This window comes from Sander vitreus, chromosome 3 (genome assembly GCF_031162955.1).
Source record: "Sander vitreus isolate 19-12246 chromosome 3, sanVit1, whole genome shotgun sequence".
NCBI lineage: Eukaryota > Metazoa > Chordata > Actinopteri > Perciformes > Percidae > Sander > Sander vitreus.
In genome coordinates this window covers 30691383-30710126 of record NC_135857.1, presented here as the reverse complement: position 1 = coordinate 30710126, position 18744 = coordinate 30691383, and the positions used below count along the sequence as shown (strand labels likewise).

The 18744-nt window shown below is 39.8% G+C and overlaps 2 protein-coding genes across 2 annotated transcripts; both read right to left on the bottom strand.

Annotated features, from left to right (window-relative positions):
* Positions 1-512: 512 nt before the first annotated feature.
* On the bottom strand, positions 513-4639 carry LOC144515801 (cytochrome P450 2F3-like). Its single transcript, XM_078246935.1, has 9 exons — positions 4469-4639; positions 4211-4373; positions 3941-4090; positions 2451-2611; positions 2151-2327; positions 1711-1852; positions 1404-1591; positions 1178-1319; positions 513-976 (listed from the first exon to the last, which is right to left on the bottom strand). The coding sequence occupies exons 1-9, from the start codon at positions 4637-4639 to the stop codon at positions 795-797; spliced, it is 1476 nt and encodes a 491-aa protein (XP_078103061.1). The 3' UTR covers positions 513-794.
* Positions 4640-7832: 3193 nt separating this feature from the next.
* LOC144515920 (uncharacterized) lies at positions 7833-14122 on the bottom strand. The gene is made up of 5 exons (XM_078247119.1): positions 14068-14122; positions 9977-10235; positions 9553-9586; positions 9129-9315; positions 7833-8128 (listed from the first exon to the last, which is right to left on the bottom strand). The coding sequence occupies exons 1-5, from the start codon at positions 14120-14122 to the stop codon at positions 7833-7835; spliced, it is 831 nt and encodes a 276-aa protein (XP_078103245.1).
* Positions 14123-18744: the final 4622 nt, after the last annotated feature.

Here is an 18744-nt window from a genome sequence, read left to right as displayed (position 1 = left end):
TTAATATTAATACTAATATACAGTCTATGGTGAATTCCCTTACTTATAGTGCGTAGTTTGTCTCCCCCATGAGGAGTTCTGAGTAATGACAACAACACTGCCCAACAGTATATAAAGAAGTTAAAATGAGCACAACCTAAAGATCTACAGAAGGAATATTGCAGTAACGTATTTAAAAGTCTTGGTTTTGTAGGAAATTGCAACAATGCAAAGGCACAAAATTAAATGTTTTTTTTTTTTAAACACAGTCTTACTGTAGGTGGTTTTTCCAACCCTATTAAAAGTGGATAAAGGTCCTTGTTTGATAGCTCTTTTTCCAATATTTTATGTAGAATCACAGAATATGTAATATAAAGAAAATACCTACCTAACAGTTATATAGTACACGATTCATCCACAGCAGTCATTTCTTGCCATTTGTATGTATAGCTTAGTACTTTTATGGTAGTAATGTACCAATACTTTTTATTGCAGTAATACATTTATTTTTGTTGTTCAGGAAAGCAGTTCACATTAACACAGGAACCAAGAATTGATTCAAATATATACAAAAAGACAAATATAGACCTATGAAAAGACAACCAAAGCAAAGTACAAGAAGAGGATTCATAATGATGCTGTTTCTTACATTTTGAGTCTGCTGTATCAGCCAGGTAACAGCAAACATCAACTTTACCACAAACTTTGCTGTGTCACAATAAAGCACTGTTGTATATGTATGGTGTATAGTTAACCTTGTGAGTGGCTCAGAGTGCTTCAAGCGATGATAGACTGTCTGAGTGGAGCTCCTCTTCTCACCGTGGCGTGGCGATGACCTGGTACCTGCGAGGAACATTGGCAAATCTGCTGTACTCTGGAATGAGGTTTATGCTGTCAGGGCCTTCGGTGCAGGAATAGGTGAAATTCTGCAGCAGTGACACCAGGAAGATAAAAAGCTCCATACGAGCCAGAGACTCGCCAACACAGGCTCTCTTCCCTGTCAAGAGACACAATAAAAAACAAAGCAGTGTATGATAAAAAAAAAAAGAATTGCTTGTAGTTGTAAAGGGGCAATGGGTAAGTAAGTACAAAATGACCCGTTGTTAGTCATGGATAAATCACACTCACAAACAAAATGATTACATAAAACACATTCATATGAGGTTGATAATAAACTAGCTGAGAACTTTTCTTTTACCCGCCGCAAATGGCAGGAAAGCAGGATTTTTCTTAAAGTTGTCGTTCTGATCCAGGAAGTGCTGGGGGTTGAAGGACCAGGGAGTCGCCCATTGCTTTTCATCTTTCAGCACAGAGTGCAACAAGGGAATGATCACAGTATCCTATTGAGACAAGATATGATGTTAGTGTAGGCTAATAATGCATTTTTTTCTCTCATGAATATGATATCTTTGGATCGACAGTACCTTGGGGATTGTGTAACCCCTGAAAGAGATGTCCTGGAGTGTGTAGTGAGGAAGGCTGAAGGGGACGATGTCCAGAAAGCGCTGCACCTCATGAATGACTGCATCTGTGAAAGGGAGGGACTTCCTGTTCTCCATGCTGGGACAACAGCCTTGTCCAATCACAGAGTCAATCTCTTGCTGTATTTTCTCTGTGCAGGAAGAAGTATTTCCACTTTGTTATTAGGCAGATACAGGATTATTCAGTTCTTGACCATTATGTAACTGGTAAAATAACTAAGATTTCTGTGTTCGTCGTCAGAGTACCTACCTTGTATGTTGGGGTATTTGATCAGCACACTGAGGCCATATCTGATGGTGCTGCTGGTGGTTTCTGTTCCAGCCATGAATAGATTCAAAACCGTACAGACCAAGTTGTCATGGTGGAACTCAGTTGTGGGAATGTCCTTTTCCTGAGAGGACAAAGTGTTAAAAGTGCGATAAGACGCACAACATTTTAAAAATAAACTTCAAGCAGCAGGTGACTGAAGCCCACTTGGGCTTTTGTTTTCTTAAAATTGGATCATTTGAATAATATATTATTATTATACTTTATATTATAAATGGTTTTATTCCAGAAATTAGATCTGCCACAGCTACACCAATACAAACATTCTTAGCAGGTAAGGTAAGGTAACGCTAAGGCTTATTTTAATGGAGACAAAGGAGAAACGTGCGTCCCCCTAAACAAAACAAATGATAATTACCAACCTGATTGATTCGGATGAGAAAGCAGTCAATAAAGTCCCTTGGGGAGCTGGGGTCCAGTGTGTCTTTGTGCTCTTGGATCTTCATGCTGATAAACTCTTTCATCTCCTCAATCTTTTTAAAAATTGTGTGATGGTGGCCAGGCAGATGCTCCATGAGCCAGGGAAAAGTGTTGTACATCTGTGGGAGGGAAGCACACAGCACACTGCAGCTTTGTTTCTCAGGAGATAGTAAAAAATATATGTTGTATATGATACAAGGACACCATGTAAAAACCAGACGGTGGCTCCCACCTCCGCTTACCTGACCCATAGGGCTGCTAATCAACTTTACAACCTCAGATACAATGTTGAGGATGTGCAGAAACTTCTTGTCTTCATAACTGAAGCGTTGGCCAAACACCAGGCAGCAGATCACATTAGACACAGCGCAGCTCAACAAGAACGTAGGGTCAAATGGCTTACCTGGAGCAGTGGAGGAAAACACAGTTGGACTTATTACTTTTTTTTTTACAGAGGACTATTTTTCCCTGTACGTGTTCACAATTGCTTGGCCATTGAAGCTGATTGTGATTGTGATTCTTTGCTGGAGTTTAAACATTGTGCAGCTGACTTTGGACATTTTAACAACCTGCTGTTGACCTGGGAGAAATGTTTCCATCTTTAAACAATAATTTTGGTTTATCAAAACGTGGATCCTGTCATGTCAGTATATTTTAAATGCCTGAAACATTAGCTTGGAAGTTATCTGGGTGTTTAGACTGGTTCCTAGATGACAACCTTTTTAATTTTAGACACTTCATTCAATGATTATCTTTTATTGATCAATATAAAATGTAAAAACATTCAATAAAAGTATTCATTAAATTCACAATAATATGTTTTTTAATAAGTTATTGCTTTGACATTACTCTAGTATTAAGTAAAACCGCTGCTGTTGGTAATGAGCGAAACAAGCTACAATGTAAGTTATAGGGCAATTGTGCACCTTCCATTTACATTCACAAAAGTGCTCGTTTTGCCACTGACAGGTTCAGATTATTATTCTAAGTGTCTGACAACATTATGGAAAGGATTTCTAAAGAGGTCAACCTTTCTGTTAAAGACTAAGATCCTTTTTTAAACATAAAAACATTTGTGAAATTGCGTTCACTAAAGCCACCAGACTCCATATAAATAAACAGTAATATTAGCATCGTAAAATACACTTCATTCAAAGTCGACAGAAACTAAATAAAACTATGAAAAGCCGGGTTTTTTTAACAATCACAACTCTAGTTTTGGTTGAAATAAACACATAGTTAATCAATGTGAAAATGTGTGGCTCTATACACACTAAAAGTTTTTTTTTTTTTTTTTTTAAATGGAGCCTGGTGGGTTTAGCTCTAGCAATCTCAGAGCTGTTTCTGGTTTAACAAAAAGGTCCTAAAGAGGTTTTAAAAAAGCCTATCTCTATACGGATCCTTTCCATAATGTTGTCAGACTTATAATAACAATGTGAGCCTGTCGGTGGCAAAAACAGCACTTTTAGTGGACAAAATTGACGATGCACCTTTGCCCTATAGGATTACATTGCAGCCCGGTCTGCGGCTGCTCACAGCATTCTTGCTTAATACTGAACCAATTTCAAAGATTGTAGTTCCCATCAGTCACTTACTCATAAAGTGACTGAAAATAGGGTCCAGGTTGAAAAAAAAAGAAATTACCCTTTAACTTGACAGATTATGCAGCAACCCTCTTTCACATCAACCACGTGTGAAATATGTGCTCTTACAACATCAGCTAAAAACACACCGTTGAATGTGTCTATGCGGCCCCTCAAGTGTTTGCTTTCCTCTTGGATCCACTCTTCCATCCCCTTGCGTCCCATACCAAAGTCTCTCAGCGTTGTCAGTGTGAAACGTCGCAGTTGGCGCCAGCGATCCCCATTACTGATCCCCAAACCTGACAAAAGAAAATGTATGCTTTTTGACCAACTAGGCCTACATACGGAGACATGCAAGCAGGAAACCATTGAAAAATCACTACTCGCTTGACAGAGATGACAGATTTGAAATGTCTTACCGTAGCCCTTGGTAACTTTGACCAGAAACGGCAGTGGCCCTCTGCCTGTGAAGTCATCAGCCTGGTCCACCAGAGCCTCCTTCACTGTGTCATATCCCACCAGAACAACCGTCCGCTGCCAGCCCAGGTACAATGTCATCACAGGACCATAGGTTTCACTCAACTAGAAAAGACGTGACTAGTTAGGATAGTAAACATTCTGATGCACAGTTTTATACAACCTTATATCAATGTGATAAGTGCAAAATACATTCTCACCTTAAGAAAGCTTTTAAAAGGTGCATCTTTTTGCAGTTGTGGCAGGTTTCCTATGAGAGGAAGTGGAACGGGTCCTGGAGGCAAACGATACTTCCTACTGTTTTTGACTCGAAATAACCACACCAGAGCTAAGATTAGCCCTGACAAGATCACTGTTGCAAAGAAGTCCATAGTGGTCTTTACACGTTGTCTTCTTGACTCTTCACTGGTCAACAGATGTCTCTTTTATACTCCCTTTGTGTTTATTTTAAACAGGGAGTTGCATTAGGCCATAGATGAGCTATGTGACTCTCCTGTTTACCTACACCTTCACCTGTCATTGATTTTCATTGACTAAAAGCCAGCGTTGACTGAGGATGACACAGCAAACATCTGACTTTAATTATATAAACAAAAGTTGTCTTTCTCTTCCCCAAGGTTGATTTAGAAGAAATTGGCAGAAATGAATAAAAGTGTTTAAAAGTTAATTTTCAAAGCTTTAACTTTGGGGTATGTTTTGTCATGCAGACATTGTTTTAAAAATGAGAAACCTGGAGAAGGCCATTATTCATGGCTAGATTTACAAGCAATCTTTCACTAAAAGATTGATTGAATTAATTTGATGATTAGAAATACACTATATGTCTGCACAGAAAAAGTTACAATCATTGCGGTATACACAAACCATACACTACCATGCACGCTGCACTGATGTCTGAGTGGAGCTTCAGCATGTTAACTGGTTATGTAATATATTCTATGTTTATTTTGCATGCCATCAGAAAGAGATAAGGATTATATCATGTGGCTGAACAGAGAGGGATAAATGTGCTGAGCAATCCAACACAGCTTTCACACTCTTTTTCAATTTTGAGTGCAAACCAATTGCTTTATTTAGGCTATTTGGCCACAGTTTGTTTTTTAGACCAAATTTGAAGAAAGAATTTAAGGACCAATAGCACTCACAATGAATATGAATAAAATTCAAAAAGACAGTGTTGAGCAGGACCTTTATTCACCATGCAAAAGACTGTAGAGAAATCACCGTTGACATTGATTAGAGATTTAAACACACTTTTTGTTAGTCCTTGGTAGCTTTGAGTAAAGTCTGCATTTGCACTCTGCCACAAAGTCACCCGCCTGTTCCACCAGGGCTTCCTTGACTGAATAACGGGTCCACTGCCAGTCCAGGTTAAATGTCAGCACATTGCCTGTGGGTTTCACTGAACTGGACCAAGATATGATTTGTCAGACTGCAAGATCCATTCATTGATTTATACAACCTTAAACCCCAGTGGAAACTGTAACTAATGGATAGCCTAAATGTGACAGATTCTCTATATGAGAGTACGTCCAGTGGAACATTTTTCTTGGTTTTCATATTGAACAGCCAAAGCAAAGCTGAGATTAGCCCTTCCAACATCACTGTAAATTACAGAAAATCCAAACACACTCTCTGCACTTTGCATTCTTGTTATCTCCTTAGTATCTCTCATACTAAATTACTTTTTGTCAGTGGCTAGCTTTATATTTGAATTATTGCTTGTTTACAGGAAGCAATAGTAAAGTTTAACAGGAAGTTGGTAGGCGGGAGGTGAACAGAGGTGTGAATAGTATGACATTAGCATGGTGTTAAAATATCTCAAATCTAAGCACAATATCAACTTGGAAAAAACCTATTAAAACTAGATTTGAACTTTGAAACTTATAAAACTTTGAAGATAGAGCTGCAACACCCACACCATTTGTTTTGAATATATGCTTCAGTTGTGCATATTGGTTCATAACACATTTGTAACTGAATTACAAGCCCACCCAACTTGTTTCTTTCAGGGGCAGAGAACAAGGGTAGTTAGCTATTTTGCCTAGTTGGCAATCATGTCAATATTAAGCAACAAGGCTTTGATGTATTGCACAACATTCAAAATAAACAGAGATGTTTGGGGCAAAAAATGAATTGAAATGATCAAAAATGACTTCTAAGCAAAAATATAAGGAAGGATATCAATGATATATTTTTATCTGTGTGATGAAATAAAAAAAATCTTCTACTATGGCATCATGATCTCTGGGTCAGTTGAGACTTTTTTTTGCATGTGACAAAGGAAGACAGCCAGAAGTCATGTGCAGTTGTTCCATCAGGTCCTCTTTTCACTCACTGGTTTACAAACAGAGCACAGACACATGCACAAATTTACATCCAGCACAGTGGTGTAGTCTATGTGATACGCAAGTATAGGCAGTACAGCCACTAAGAAAGCTCCAGGATTTCCATATACCCACTTAAAAATGTGCAATGACACGCAACAACATACTTTCTATTATATTTTTGATATATTTTGAATTGTCATCTGTGTTTTTCTTCTTCACATAGGCTAAATAAAGGTATTTTCACCGAAGAAAATTGTGCATAAAAGTGTATCCAAATGCAGGAAATGAAGTCTTTGACGCTCAAAATAACCCTGGGGGAGGACAATCAGATCCCCCACTATGACTAAAGGCAGATTCTGGCCCATATATATAGTCCAATATATTTGTATACAGTACAGTATATATACCCACTACAATACATTAGACTACACCACTGATGCAGCACATGAGCTATAAACCCCCAGAGATTATTTTTTTGCTGTGCAACACAATCTCAGATAAGCACACATAGCTGTTCAGGCTCTGCATATCCCTCTCTTGTGCAAATCTGCTTCATCATCCCTCCTATCCAAACCTTGGCCTGCTGTGTGCACTGCTGCTCCAAACCAGCCAGCCAGCCAGCAAAGAGCAGATGGGTGTAAAGAGAAAGATAAGATAATTGTGACAGCAGTATTTATTAAGACTTCAACTATGGACTGCATTTCAGGTAAAATACTAGTATGGTGGCGGGTAATGGGGGTGATTTCTGAACGCAGGACAAAAGGAAATCAAGCAAAGTGCCAATGGAATGGAGAGAAAGTGGATGAGGAGAAAATATTCACAAAGAACAAATGTTTAAAAAAGTATAAAATAAGCACAAAGATGAGACAAACAGCGGAGAAACACAACTGTTTAAATTTCCCTATAAACGTCTGTGTCGCTGTCTGGAATCATTGCACAGCTGCACTCCGTTAACCTCAAGCCGTCCTGTGGCATGGAAAGACTGATACAACACAGACAGACAGTGTTCAGAGGAGTCAGGATCATGAATGATTTACCTGAGGAGCATGGGCATAAAGCCAGAAAGAACACCTTCATTCATTTATAAATTAAACAATAGGACGCATATATAACAAACGAATGATTAACTAATGACAATGCCCTTATAATATAAAGGAATACCCAAACAAGGACTTTAAAGAGAAGATAAGATCTTTCAAACTGTTCTTTTCTCTCTCTGCCTTTCTGATCAAAACTAAAAAGCAAATCCTCCACAGTCAAATGCATCAAAGTCGGAGTCTCCTTCAAAGTCGAAGCTGTTGAAGTGAGGGGAGTCGACATCCTGGCTGCAGGCGTGGAAGGAGCCCCCTGCTGGGAGCTCGGAGAAGCCCCCTGTGCCATGGGCGATCTCTGGGGCTCTGCTTGCAAGGGGAGAGGAAGGGGAGGAGGAGTTGATGTAGCCCAGAGCAGAGGAGGCCGCTGCCCCTCCCATCAGCAGGCACACCGCCCTCACCGCCCGGGCATCGCTGCTGTTGCCATGGCGAAGACAATCTGACATACGATGAGGGGGGGCCACAGAGACACTGCGCAGAGACCGCCGTGGTCCAATGGCTGTAAAAGTCATTTGAAAAATAATATCAATAATATATATTTAAATGGATGATTGTTTCAGTAAATACACCAAATTAAGGATTTATCCAGACTTTGAGCCAGTCCGTTATTTTCCATGTGTAAGCAGAAAACTAATTGCTACATGTGAGCCATAAAAACTTAACTGTATATTGCCAACCGTCTATCCAGCTGCAGCCTGTGTGTTTGATCTCTAGGCTTTGCCCTTACGCTTCTCCCACAGCTGAGAGAGCACACACTGTAGCCTTACTTAAAGGGATACTTTGATGATTTTAATCCAGCTCTGTGTCTCTTATTTATTTTTAAGATGATTTTTTTTGGCATTTTAGGCCTTTATTTGACAGGGCAGCTTAGACATGAAAGGGAGATAGGGGGGAATGACATGCAGCAAAGGGCTGCAAGTTGGAATTGAATCCACGGCCACTGCGGCGAGGACTGAGCCTCTGTACATGGGGCGCACGCTCTACCAGCCGAGCTACCCCGGTGCCCCCTCTGTGTCATATTTGGGAAAACATGTTCATCGCTTTGATATGTGTCACATTTAGGAAAACAAAAGCTGCAAAAAAAAGAACAGTTACAAAAATTGAGAAATGCTCTCAGTTTGTCACGGTCAAATTTCTCTAAAAACACTTAAAACAGATGAACACATAGCCTACTTTTAGGTGGTAGCCTTTTACCAGTAATTGGTAAATACACATCTGTGTGTTTCTTTATGTCACAAATGTGTTGTCAAATTAGTGAATATTTCTTAATTTGCTTGCGTTTAGTTTAAATGTAACACATTTTTCTAAAAGCATCCTGTTGTTTAAGTAGTGAAAATAACCCACATTACTTTGCATTGAGCTCTCTCAGCCACCATACTCTACCCCCTAATGTAGCTTTAAGTTGTGAGTTTTTACATTTGGATGATCTGATAGCGGACCTTGGTTTTGGCTTCTGTCTCTGAAGGAGCCTCCCCGCTCAGTGACTCGAGACAGAGGAGGAGTGCCCTCGCCAACCCTGGGGGACCCAGGGTCTTTATCACTGGAGGAGTCGGGCAGGGGGTCTCTGTCAGTGATGCAAGGAGTGATGCTGCGCTGTCTCTGAAGGGTCAGGGGTGACATGACACCCTTAAAAAATGAGACAAACACAAGGTTATTATATCACAAAAATACACTGTGTAACAGAAACACAGAAGCCTCACATATGAAAACACCCAATTCAATTTTCAGGTATTATTAAACCTATGTATAAAGTAAGCACACTACTAGAGATGAGAGGTGAGTTGTTGAGATGAAGACATGAAAATGAGGCTGAATGGATGAAGCAACAGCAGGACCAGACTCAGGTCAAAAATGCCGACTCACCTCTCTCACTTTCCTGATCAAAGTCAGCCACAAACTGTGAAAGGTAAAATGACGAGTCATTATTTTAGAACCAAATCCAGGCCTGTAGATTCTTATTGCAACACAAGAGAAAGTGCATAAACATGTTTGATAGTAAGTGGGACAAAGGAGGCCTAAATTCCAGCATGTGTGTGTGTGTGTGGGGGGGGGGAGTGTCAATTTGTCACCATGTGCAGTTAACATCAGATAATGAGTGGGGCAAAGGAAATTCCAGTGTGTGTGTGTGTGTGTGTGTGTGTGTGTGTGTGTGTGTGTGTGTGTGTGTGTGTGTGTGTGTGTGTGTGTGTGTGTGCGTGTGTGTGTGTGTGTCAATATGTCACAATGTGCAGTTAGTGCAGTTAACATCTGATAATGAGTGGAGCAAAGGTAAGAGAGAGAGACCCACTTGCAGTCATCTGGGTTGTCAGTGAGAAGCAGCAGGAACTTGTTCTGCGGCAGGATGAGGGCGAAGCAGCAGTCCCTCCGGCCCCCTGGAGGTAACTTGGGCAGGTCAAGGATTTCTCGTCCCTCTGCAATCGACTCACAGTTGGTTTGTAGTGCTACCACCTGGTCTGGAGGGGAATCGGCATCACGGCACACAAACAGGCTTCCCTCCAGGGTCAGCACGAGGTACTTTTCCTTCCACTGCTTGAACATGAAGCCCCCTGCAGCAAAAAGAAACAGAGAGAGGCATGTCTGTAGGAGGTGGAGTTTAGTCTATGTGTCTTTGCTTTTGAGTCAGATAATGCAATTATCTTGGATGATTTATGGTGAGAGCGACAGAAGGTTAAGAGTACTGTAGATGAAAATAGATGTGAAAATCTAAAATCCGAGATTTTGTTTTTGTCAAACAGGACTAGAAGTCTACGAAACCCTGAGAGGCAAGTGAGATCTTTTTTTTTCTGGTGATCCATTTTCTAAGTCTGATCCAAATAGTTCTCTCTTGTGTTTAGGACTTACGAACAGGTGAACAGGTTTCGTATGTGTTACTTTTTTTCATCTTTAGCAGGTGAATTGTTTTGTGTTTGTTGTTGTAATACTCATTTCGGCCACAACAAGCTAAACCCATGTTGTGTTCTACACAGGACTAAAAGCATTAATGTTTCCTCCCAGGTACCGGTATGTTTAATTTCTCCATGCACAAGGTACATATATTGTGTTAACAAGTTATGTCATATAGCTGCCATGTCTCTCTTTTGACCAGAAATGTATTTTAAAATCACATGACTGACATTAATGCCTATTTAGAGCCATAGTTTAGAATAGTGGCTCTTCAGCCTCTTGTGGCCGAAATGAGTATTACAACAACAACAAACACAAAATTCCCCTGCCAAAAGTTTTTGTTGTTTTTACAGATGAAAAGAAAATCTTCCTGGCAAAACATTTCCTCCCATCTGTTTCACAAATGAAAACCTGTTCGCTTGTCGTAAGCGAAAAAATGTTTTTTCTTAGAAAGTAAGAACTTAGAGAGATTATCCTAGCAACATCATGTTTTCATCTGTACTTAAGTCAAAAACACAGGAGAGAAAACAATTTAGATTAGATTTATAAAATGGATCACCGGAATGTTTTTTTCTCACTCACCTCTCAGGGCTTCCGTAGTCTACAGCTATATATTTGAAGCTGTAGGCACAGTGGGGGTTTGAGCTAGATGCTAACGCTAGCATGACAACATGCTCACAATTGACAATGCCAACAGGCTGATGGTTTACAGGTATACTTTTTATTATACCTGTATTTGAATATTTACCACCTAGTTCTACATTTGCTAATTAGCACAAAACACAAAATAGAGCATAGGCTGAACATCAGTTTTGCAGGTATTAAAATATATTAGATAAATAAAAATGTTGGCCTGATGAAGAAAAGTCAGAGGATCACCACAATCATTGTGATTTATCCTCCTGGGACCATGAATGTCTGAACCAAATTTGAATGACCAAAAGTTGTTGAAATATTTCTGTCTGGACCAATGTAGTGAACCGACTGACAGACAAGCATTTCCATTCATAGAGCTGCTAGCACGGCTAATAACTATCAATCATCTTTGAAATGACTTTGTGACTTTGTGATTGACCCAACACCATTAGCTGTTATTCACTTTTGTTCAGTATAAAAAAAAACTGAAATTTTGAAATGTTCAGTTCTTGTCGAGTCCTCCTTAAGTTGTTTGTGTTGATTCCATTTTTTGAGGCTGTGATTTGGACTGCAGTCTATTAAAAGGTGAATTAAATCCAGTCCAAATCACGAATACATATTGGAGAACTATTATGATACAATATTATTACAAATACAACAACATACAGTACAATACAATACAATAGTACAAACTACAGCCTCTGCAAATGACCTTAGAGCTGAATAATCACGTCTGTCAACAACAATCAAAAATAGCATTTGTAAGATAAGATTAGATAAGATAAACCTTTATTATCCCTGTTGGGAGATTCAGGTGTCTTAGCAGCAACAGCAGTGAGAATGAAACACAGGTACAAGTAAGAGTAAGAGTCAAGGACATACCAAGATAAAGTAACGCCTAACTGATTAAGAAAAATGTTATCAAAAACTATTTACATGCAAGAAAAGCAGCATACTATTAAAAATGAAGCTATGCAGAAAGTTAAGTCACGAAAAAGTCAAAGGAAGTAGAAATATAGGAGAGCTGACGGGCAGCCACTCGCAGCGGCACCAGGCACAATGATGTAGAAGTTTAGAGGTTGTACTACAATAAACAAGAGGAAACTGCCAGAAAATAACCTGTAAAAAATGTTATGTTGCTTTATAAATGTCATATCCATATACCCAAGTAAGGGCTTTTCTAAACCTGAATATAAAAAATTAATCTTAAAATAACTTAAGAAATGTAAACTAGACAGACAACAGATTTCAGAGCAGCATTAAGTGTGACAGTTACATGTGAGTAATTATAACTCAACTATAAATAAAACCTATTTTTGAAATGTACTGTGAGTTTTCAGGGCAGGCACCTATGATGGTGTTAGATTGTAAGTGTCCCAGACAGCCGTCCATTGTTTAATAATGATAATAGATGGAGAGTACATGTTGATGGACAGGAAGAATTGGCTCATATTCTCCATACAGGGGATTAAAGATGAACAGGTTGGTTTTGCAAAAGGGGGGAGAGAGAAAGAGAGAGAAAGGTATATGAGCTTAGAGGAACTGCCTGTTGAAACATTGAAGTGCTAACAACATTATAGATTGGACATTAGGGTATTTTACTCGTATTAGTCCAGAGTTAAGAGAGAAAGATAATAAAAATGTTCTGAACTGAACTGCTGACATTGCTAATAAACTGTATCTTCCTTCTGCCTCAGTCCCCTGAGCCACCATGACGCACGCCACTATCAAATTAAATCGATGGCGAATGGAGATATAAAACAGATGAAACATAAGCACAAAGACATGAGACATTGGCTGAGTCCTGAATCCTGACTTGGCTTTGGAAAACAAACATCTCGTCATTCTGTAAAAACACATCTGGGAGCGATTATATCACACAAAGTGACTCTTAGATTCATATCACTCATCTTTAGAGTTGGAGTGTTGATCTGAGACAGTATTCCTCTTTACTCATTGTTAAGTCTACTGCTGTTCTCAGAGTAATAAACACCAAATGTGTGTTACTTGGGAGGGGAAATAGTTCAAGTCTAAATTCAGTGTTGTCACATTTGTGTCATTTTGTCAGCCAAAGGCATGACATCATTCAAAAAGTATAATAATTTGCTTTAATTTTGGATCAATAATGTTGGACACCCATTTCAGATCAAAACTCTCTACATGGTCCAAATAATGACATCAACTGTTACCATTCACTGTCTGCTTATCAGATTGTGATAGTCACACAGTTTAAAACAAACAACACTGCAAACATAGCTAACTCAGATATCAAGTAGAAACTGCAGTCAAGGTGGATAGGGGGCGTATTTAAAAACAATAACAACAAAAAATTGCACATAAAGTAACCCACAAACATGAAGCACATAACAATCAGACAAAGAGATACAGTCCATGAGTCCCAGCTTAACCTCGCGCCCCTGTATACCAGACAGTTACAGTGGATCACTGACTTGATTTTAAATCATCTTCCAACCTTTGCACAGTGAATTTTAGCTCCTTTCCTCTGGATGGAGGTTTATAGTCTCAAGGTGTAGAACAAAGCGCAATAAAATCAGCTTTTGTCCCCATCACTCGGATGAACAAGTTGTAGCAACATTGGACAGATGCTATAAATGCAGCGTTTATTTTATTATTTTAGTGGTTTTAGTGATTGTTGGAGCTTTGAGTACATTTATCATGTTTTTATCATGTCTGTTGTCTGAGTTTGTAAAATGTGTGTCAAGATGAATGCCTCGTCTTACTGCAGATCAAATCTACCTACACGTACAAATAAAGCAAATGAAACCGTTTTAACCCAAGCCCAATCCAACCCATTAATGAAGGCAGAGAACTTGTGAAAAAAAATCAAAGCAGGCCTACCATATTTCTTGAGGAAGCCTCGATGAACGCCTGCTGTGCTCATGCCTGTGGTCATCACAGCAACAGGGACTAAATGAGAGGCAGAATATTTGATGCTGAAAAATAGGGCGAGAGAGAGAGAGAGAGAGAGAGAGAGAGAGAGAGAGAGAGAGAGAGAGAGAGAGAATAATCCCCTCTATTTAGGCCTTCCTTCCATAAACCCGTGCTGTTGTGAGTGGAATTGGAACAGTTCCAGCTTATGCACACAAACGTCATATGACCGTAAGTGCCAAATAATCATACCACCAATGGATAAATCCCACCGGAAAGATCCTGTGATTTTCATGGCTGCCATCACCAGATGTTACGCTTGACTTTTCCCATACTGCTCCTCTCTTAGCAACACATGCACAAATTGTAGCCTCTATTTGCAGTCTTGCACACAACATATGAGCGATTCACAATAGATTATCGTGAAACTGTCATCAAACCGGTTTCCCAGTGTATCTCTGTGCCCTTGGATGGCCTCAGAACCAGGGCTTGGATCACCTCCCTTCATCGCTCAGGCAGATTAAACAGAGGGATTATTATTCTTGCACAGCTGGAAGCCTGTTGTTGCAGTGCTGTGGATAGGCCCAACCAAGATTTTAATCTGCTCAGACCTGGGATGCGTTCCCAGCAAGCACCAACGTCCAAGATTTTCAATGTCACATATCCAAGCAAGATTAAACGCCACTCATTGTCTTGGCCTGTGCTTGCTTATCCCAGTTGGAATAACATTATGTAACAAGAGGGATCTGGGTTAAATACTATCACACCACAAACATGTCCTATATTTATGGATGGGTTGTAAAATGGTAGCCTGAAAGAGAGAAAGTTTATTTATCTCAAGGGGAAATTAAGAAGGCTACAGTAAGTAGGATTCAGGAGGAGATGACAAATAGAATTAAGTCAAGTGAGGCAAAAGGCAGAAAAAATACAAACATTAATATAAAATAAGCAATAAAAACAAATCAGTAAAACAATAAAACAGAATGTAAACATGCTGTTGTTTATAGTTCCCTTTCACTTTTCCCTCATCCAGTTAGGTCAGAGGTCACATTCCCCGAGAAGATCCTACCTGCAGCTAAAGTCGGGTTCAGTGACTTGCTCAATGACACTTCAGCAGTCCTGACAGTTGCCAACACTTTCTTTTGGTCTTTTGGTTGGGTGATGGTCTATCTATGCTAAGATGGTAATCCTCCCACTGCAGTCAGAGGCCTTCTGGGAAGTAAGGCTGAGAAGAGGCTGAAGGAGGAGAGAATATTTGAATGCATCTACACTTTTACAGTATTTAGTAATAATTATTCCTGCTAGAGAAGAAACAGCAATTCAAATTGCATTTTCTCTCCCCAGACATAACTTTTCGTGCAGTGTAGATACTTCGGAATTAAAAAAAACTCCAAATTGTGGGTTCAAGGGACAAAATCTCATTAAACAGAGTACCGTCGTTAACCTAATATGTCTGGGGGTCTATGATTCTGAAACATTTGCTAAGACAACCCAACTGATTTAATGAACTCAAACACACATTTTTCGGCATTAGACTACAATCATATCAATACTTGAAAAAAAACTAAAAACCCTTTAAAAAAAGAAGATAAAATGTCTATAAAAAAAAACAAAAGGTGAGGGAGCTCAGCTTGGTTACCACATCAGAGTCCATTGTTCTAGGTATAGACGCACCGGCAAACCTCACTCCACAACAGGGAATGCTTGTCCTGCGTCCAGTGACCATAAGCCTCTCCAGAACCCCCAGTCAGTGACACTCCATGACATGGAACGCTAGTCCTGGTGTCCAGCGGCTCTCTCCAGCCAAAGCCACTTCCCGAGTGTCGTCTACAGCAGCGGTACCAAATCAGTGCTTTTCTTCTTCTTGCCGTTCTCATCTCCTTTTCTTTTGCTTTCTCTGTCTCCTTCTTGTCATCTCCTTCCCACCGTGTTACTCCTTTTTGCCGTGTTTCTCCTCTGCTCAGCTCTCTGCTCACCTCTTAACAGGTGACTCAATGCTAATTAAGCACAGGGGTAAAGGAAGGTGAAGTAACAGCACACAGCACAAATCAAACACTACAAAATAAAAGCATGCAAATCAAATGCTACAAAATAAAAGCATGCCAGGCCCAAAGCAACACAACAAAACAAACCATGCAAACAGAAGTTGAATCAATAATTAAAGCACAGCAAATAAATTAACATGCAAAACAGACGACAAATCAGGAATAAATACAGCAAACCAAAACATACTTACAAAACTATAACTAAACACAAAAACTCTGCCGTGTGACATTCACACTAAAAACAAAAACAGGCAGATGAATGAAGAAAAGTGCCTGGCTTGACACACCAACAAATATACATTATTACATACATACATATTCTGAAATGTATTGCATGGCACACAGTAACATGCCAAAACATTTGTTTGAAACCTATTTCTGTTTTAAATGACTCAGGAAGTGTATTCCCAGTGATAACTTGCTGTGTTTATAGTTTATCATAAACAGAGCTAGTTATAAAAAGCCAAATGTTGAGGGAAAACCAAGTTCTCGTTCTTACAGTGACTGTTATATTTTCCATCTGACAAAGCTGTGCTATCAAGTGGATTTGTATTAACTTTATGCAAGTATAAAGGAAAGCAGATGTTCTAGGAGTGTCAGACTTTAGTGAGGGTTGGGCTCATTAGGCATTGGCTCCACTGTGGGTTGTTGGTGGTGTGTTCACTCTTGCTGGTTACATTAATAAAGGCCAGTGTGGACAGGAGGAACAATTGCAGCGACCAGTGACTCTGTCAATGTACATATGGGCATGTCAGTTTTAAGACTTAAAAAAATCGGAACCTATCCTTAAAAGTGTACCCTGAATTATTGTGAATTCCTTGTGGTAGCCAAAAGTAGGCTACCTATACACATATGTATATGCTTAGTACATAAGTTAATTGGTTTGGTTTAAATAACTGTGTATTTATATACTCTATGTCTGTGAATTACTGTCATTTTTGGCAAAAAGTCTTTGCTCTCATGTGAAGAATGAGGGCTTTGCATTTGTCACCAGCAGGGGACAGAAGAACCTCTATAAACAGTAGGCAGTAAAGTGTCATTATGGTCCTTCTGATGCATCAACAGGTTGGGGAGGGCAGTGTGTCTGGCTGCAGTAAGAATATGATGAAGAAGAAGAGGTTAGCCAATAGACCAGTTCATGTTTTTCTCCCATCCCAGAATGCTGTGTGGAACTCACCAGACCCTCCTCTGCAGCTCCACAGCGTTGTAGAGGAAGGTCTGGCAAAGCAAGACTAGCTCACTGTTAGCATCCCTGTGTGGCCCTATAGCTGGGAGAGCAGGAGGAAGATGTTTCCCATGTCTTGCAGCCAATACGAACTCTCCTTCAACACTAACAGGTTGTTTTGTTTAGCAGGCAGTGGAGGCTAACAAGTGTATTGGCACTGTAGTCTGCCTTTGTGAGAGAACATAATAACTGGTGTCCATATGACTTGTTTTGTTGGTTTTATAACTGAATGCATGTGCTTTCAACTCTGCTAATCCACTTAAGCTTCATCTAAAAATCCCTAAGTCTTTAAGTCTTGGTGTTCGGTGAATCAGGTTGGCTGGATTTTGGTGTGGCCTATACCTAAACACTGAGTCCTGCAGAGCTGATGCCCATCCCCCTCAAAACCCAAACATTCACTCCTTCCAGACCCACCCAGCCCCAAAACTTTGTGTTTTTGAGTAGAACACCGCTCTTTCTTGTTCAGGACCCCCTCGGTGACCCTCTTCCCTCCCTCCCTCCCTGCCTCTCTCTCTGTGCTTCTATCTATGAGCAGTGAGAGCACCATTGCCCAAGCTCCTATTGAAAAGACAGCATATACAATGGGGTCTTTCTCAGTCCCTCTGTGTCTCCATTAAAGACCCTGGGAACACAACACTGTCCACAGAGCCACTCTTAAAGGGCCAGTGGGACCCAGGTCTCCGCAACCTGAGTCCCAGCACCTCCCATCATTTTCATGGGAAAAGAAAAGAAAGCAGGAATCTTTGCAACAAATCAATTATTCATGAATAGTATGTGAACTCTGCAGGGCCTTCTCCCAGGCAGCGAGCACCAGCACCACCTCTGTCCAAACACACACAATCACCTCAGACATCACAGGCTACAACAACACAACAAGCGTCACACTGCTGCTCCCTTCAGCTGATGGGAATCAGCATTTATTTAGACTACAGCTGATGATGCTTCAGTCTGTTTTGACTGAAACGGTATGTTCAAACTAATTCCTAGACATTCCTATGACATAATCCATGGGGAGTAGCAATACATACAAACAGAATAGTCTGGTTATTATTCCTTATTACTTTTTTTTGGTCTTTTGTCTTTTTCCCAGCCTCCATCAACAGGCTTTTATCCATTTGGCTCGCTGTCATTGTAAATAAGACCTTTTAAATAAAGGTTGAAACATTTAAAAAGTTGTCAAGTGACTTCAGATATTTAGTCTATAGGCCAATGGGTGAAATTCATTGGAAGGCAGACATTTTTTGGTTATTAAGCCAGTTCTATCAAGAAGTTACTCATTTGTTTTAACATGAACAATTCAAATTAGTCAACTAAATTGTTAATGAAACAAGTATATATAAAAAATATTTAAACCAGGGCATAATTAGTACTTTGTAG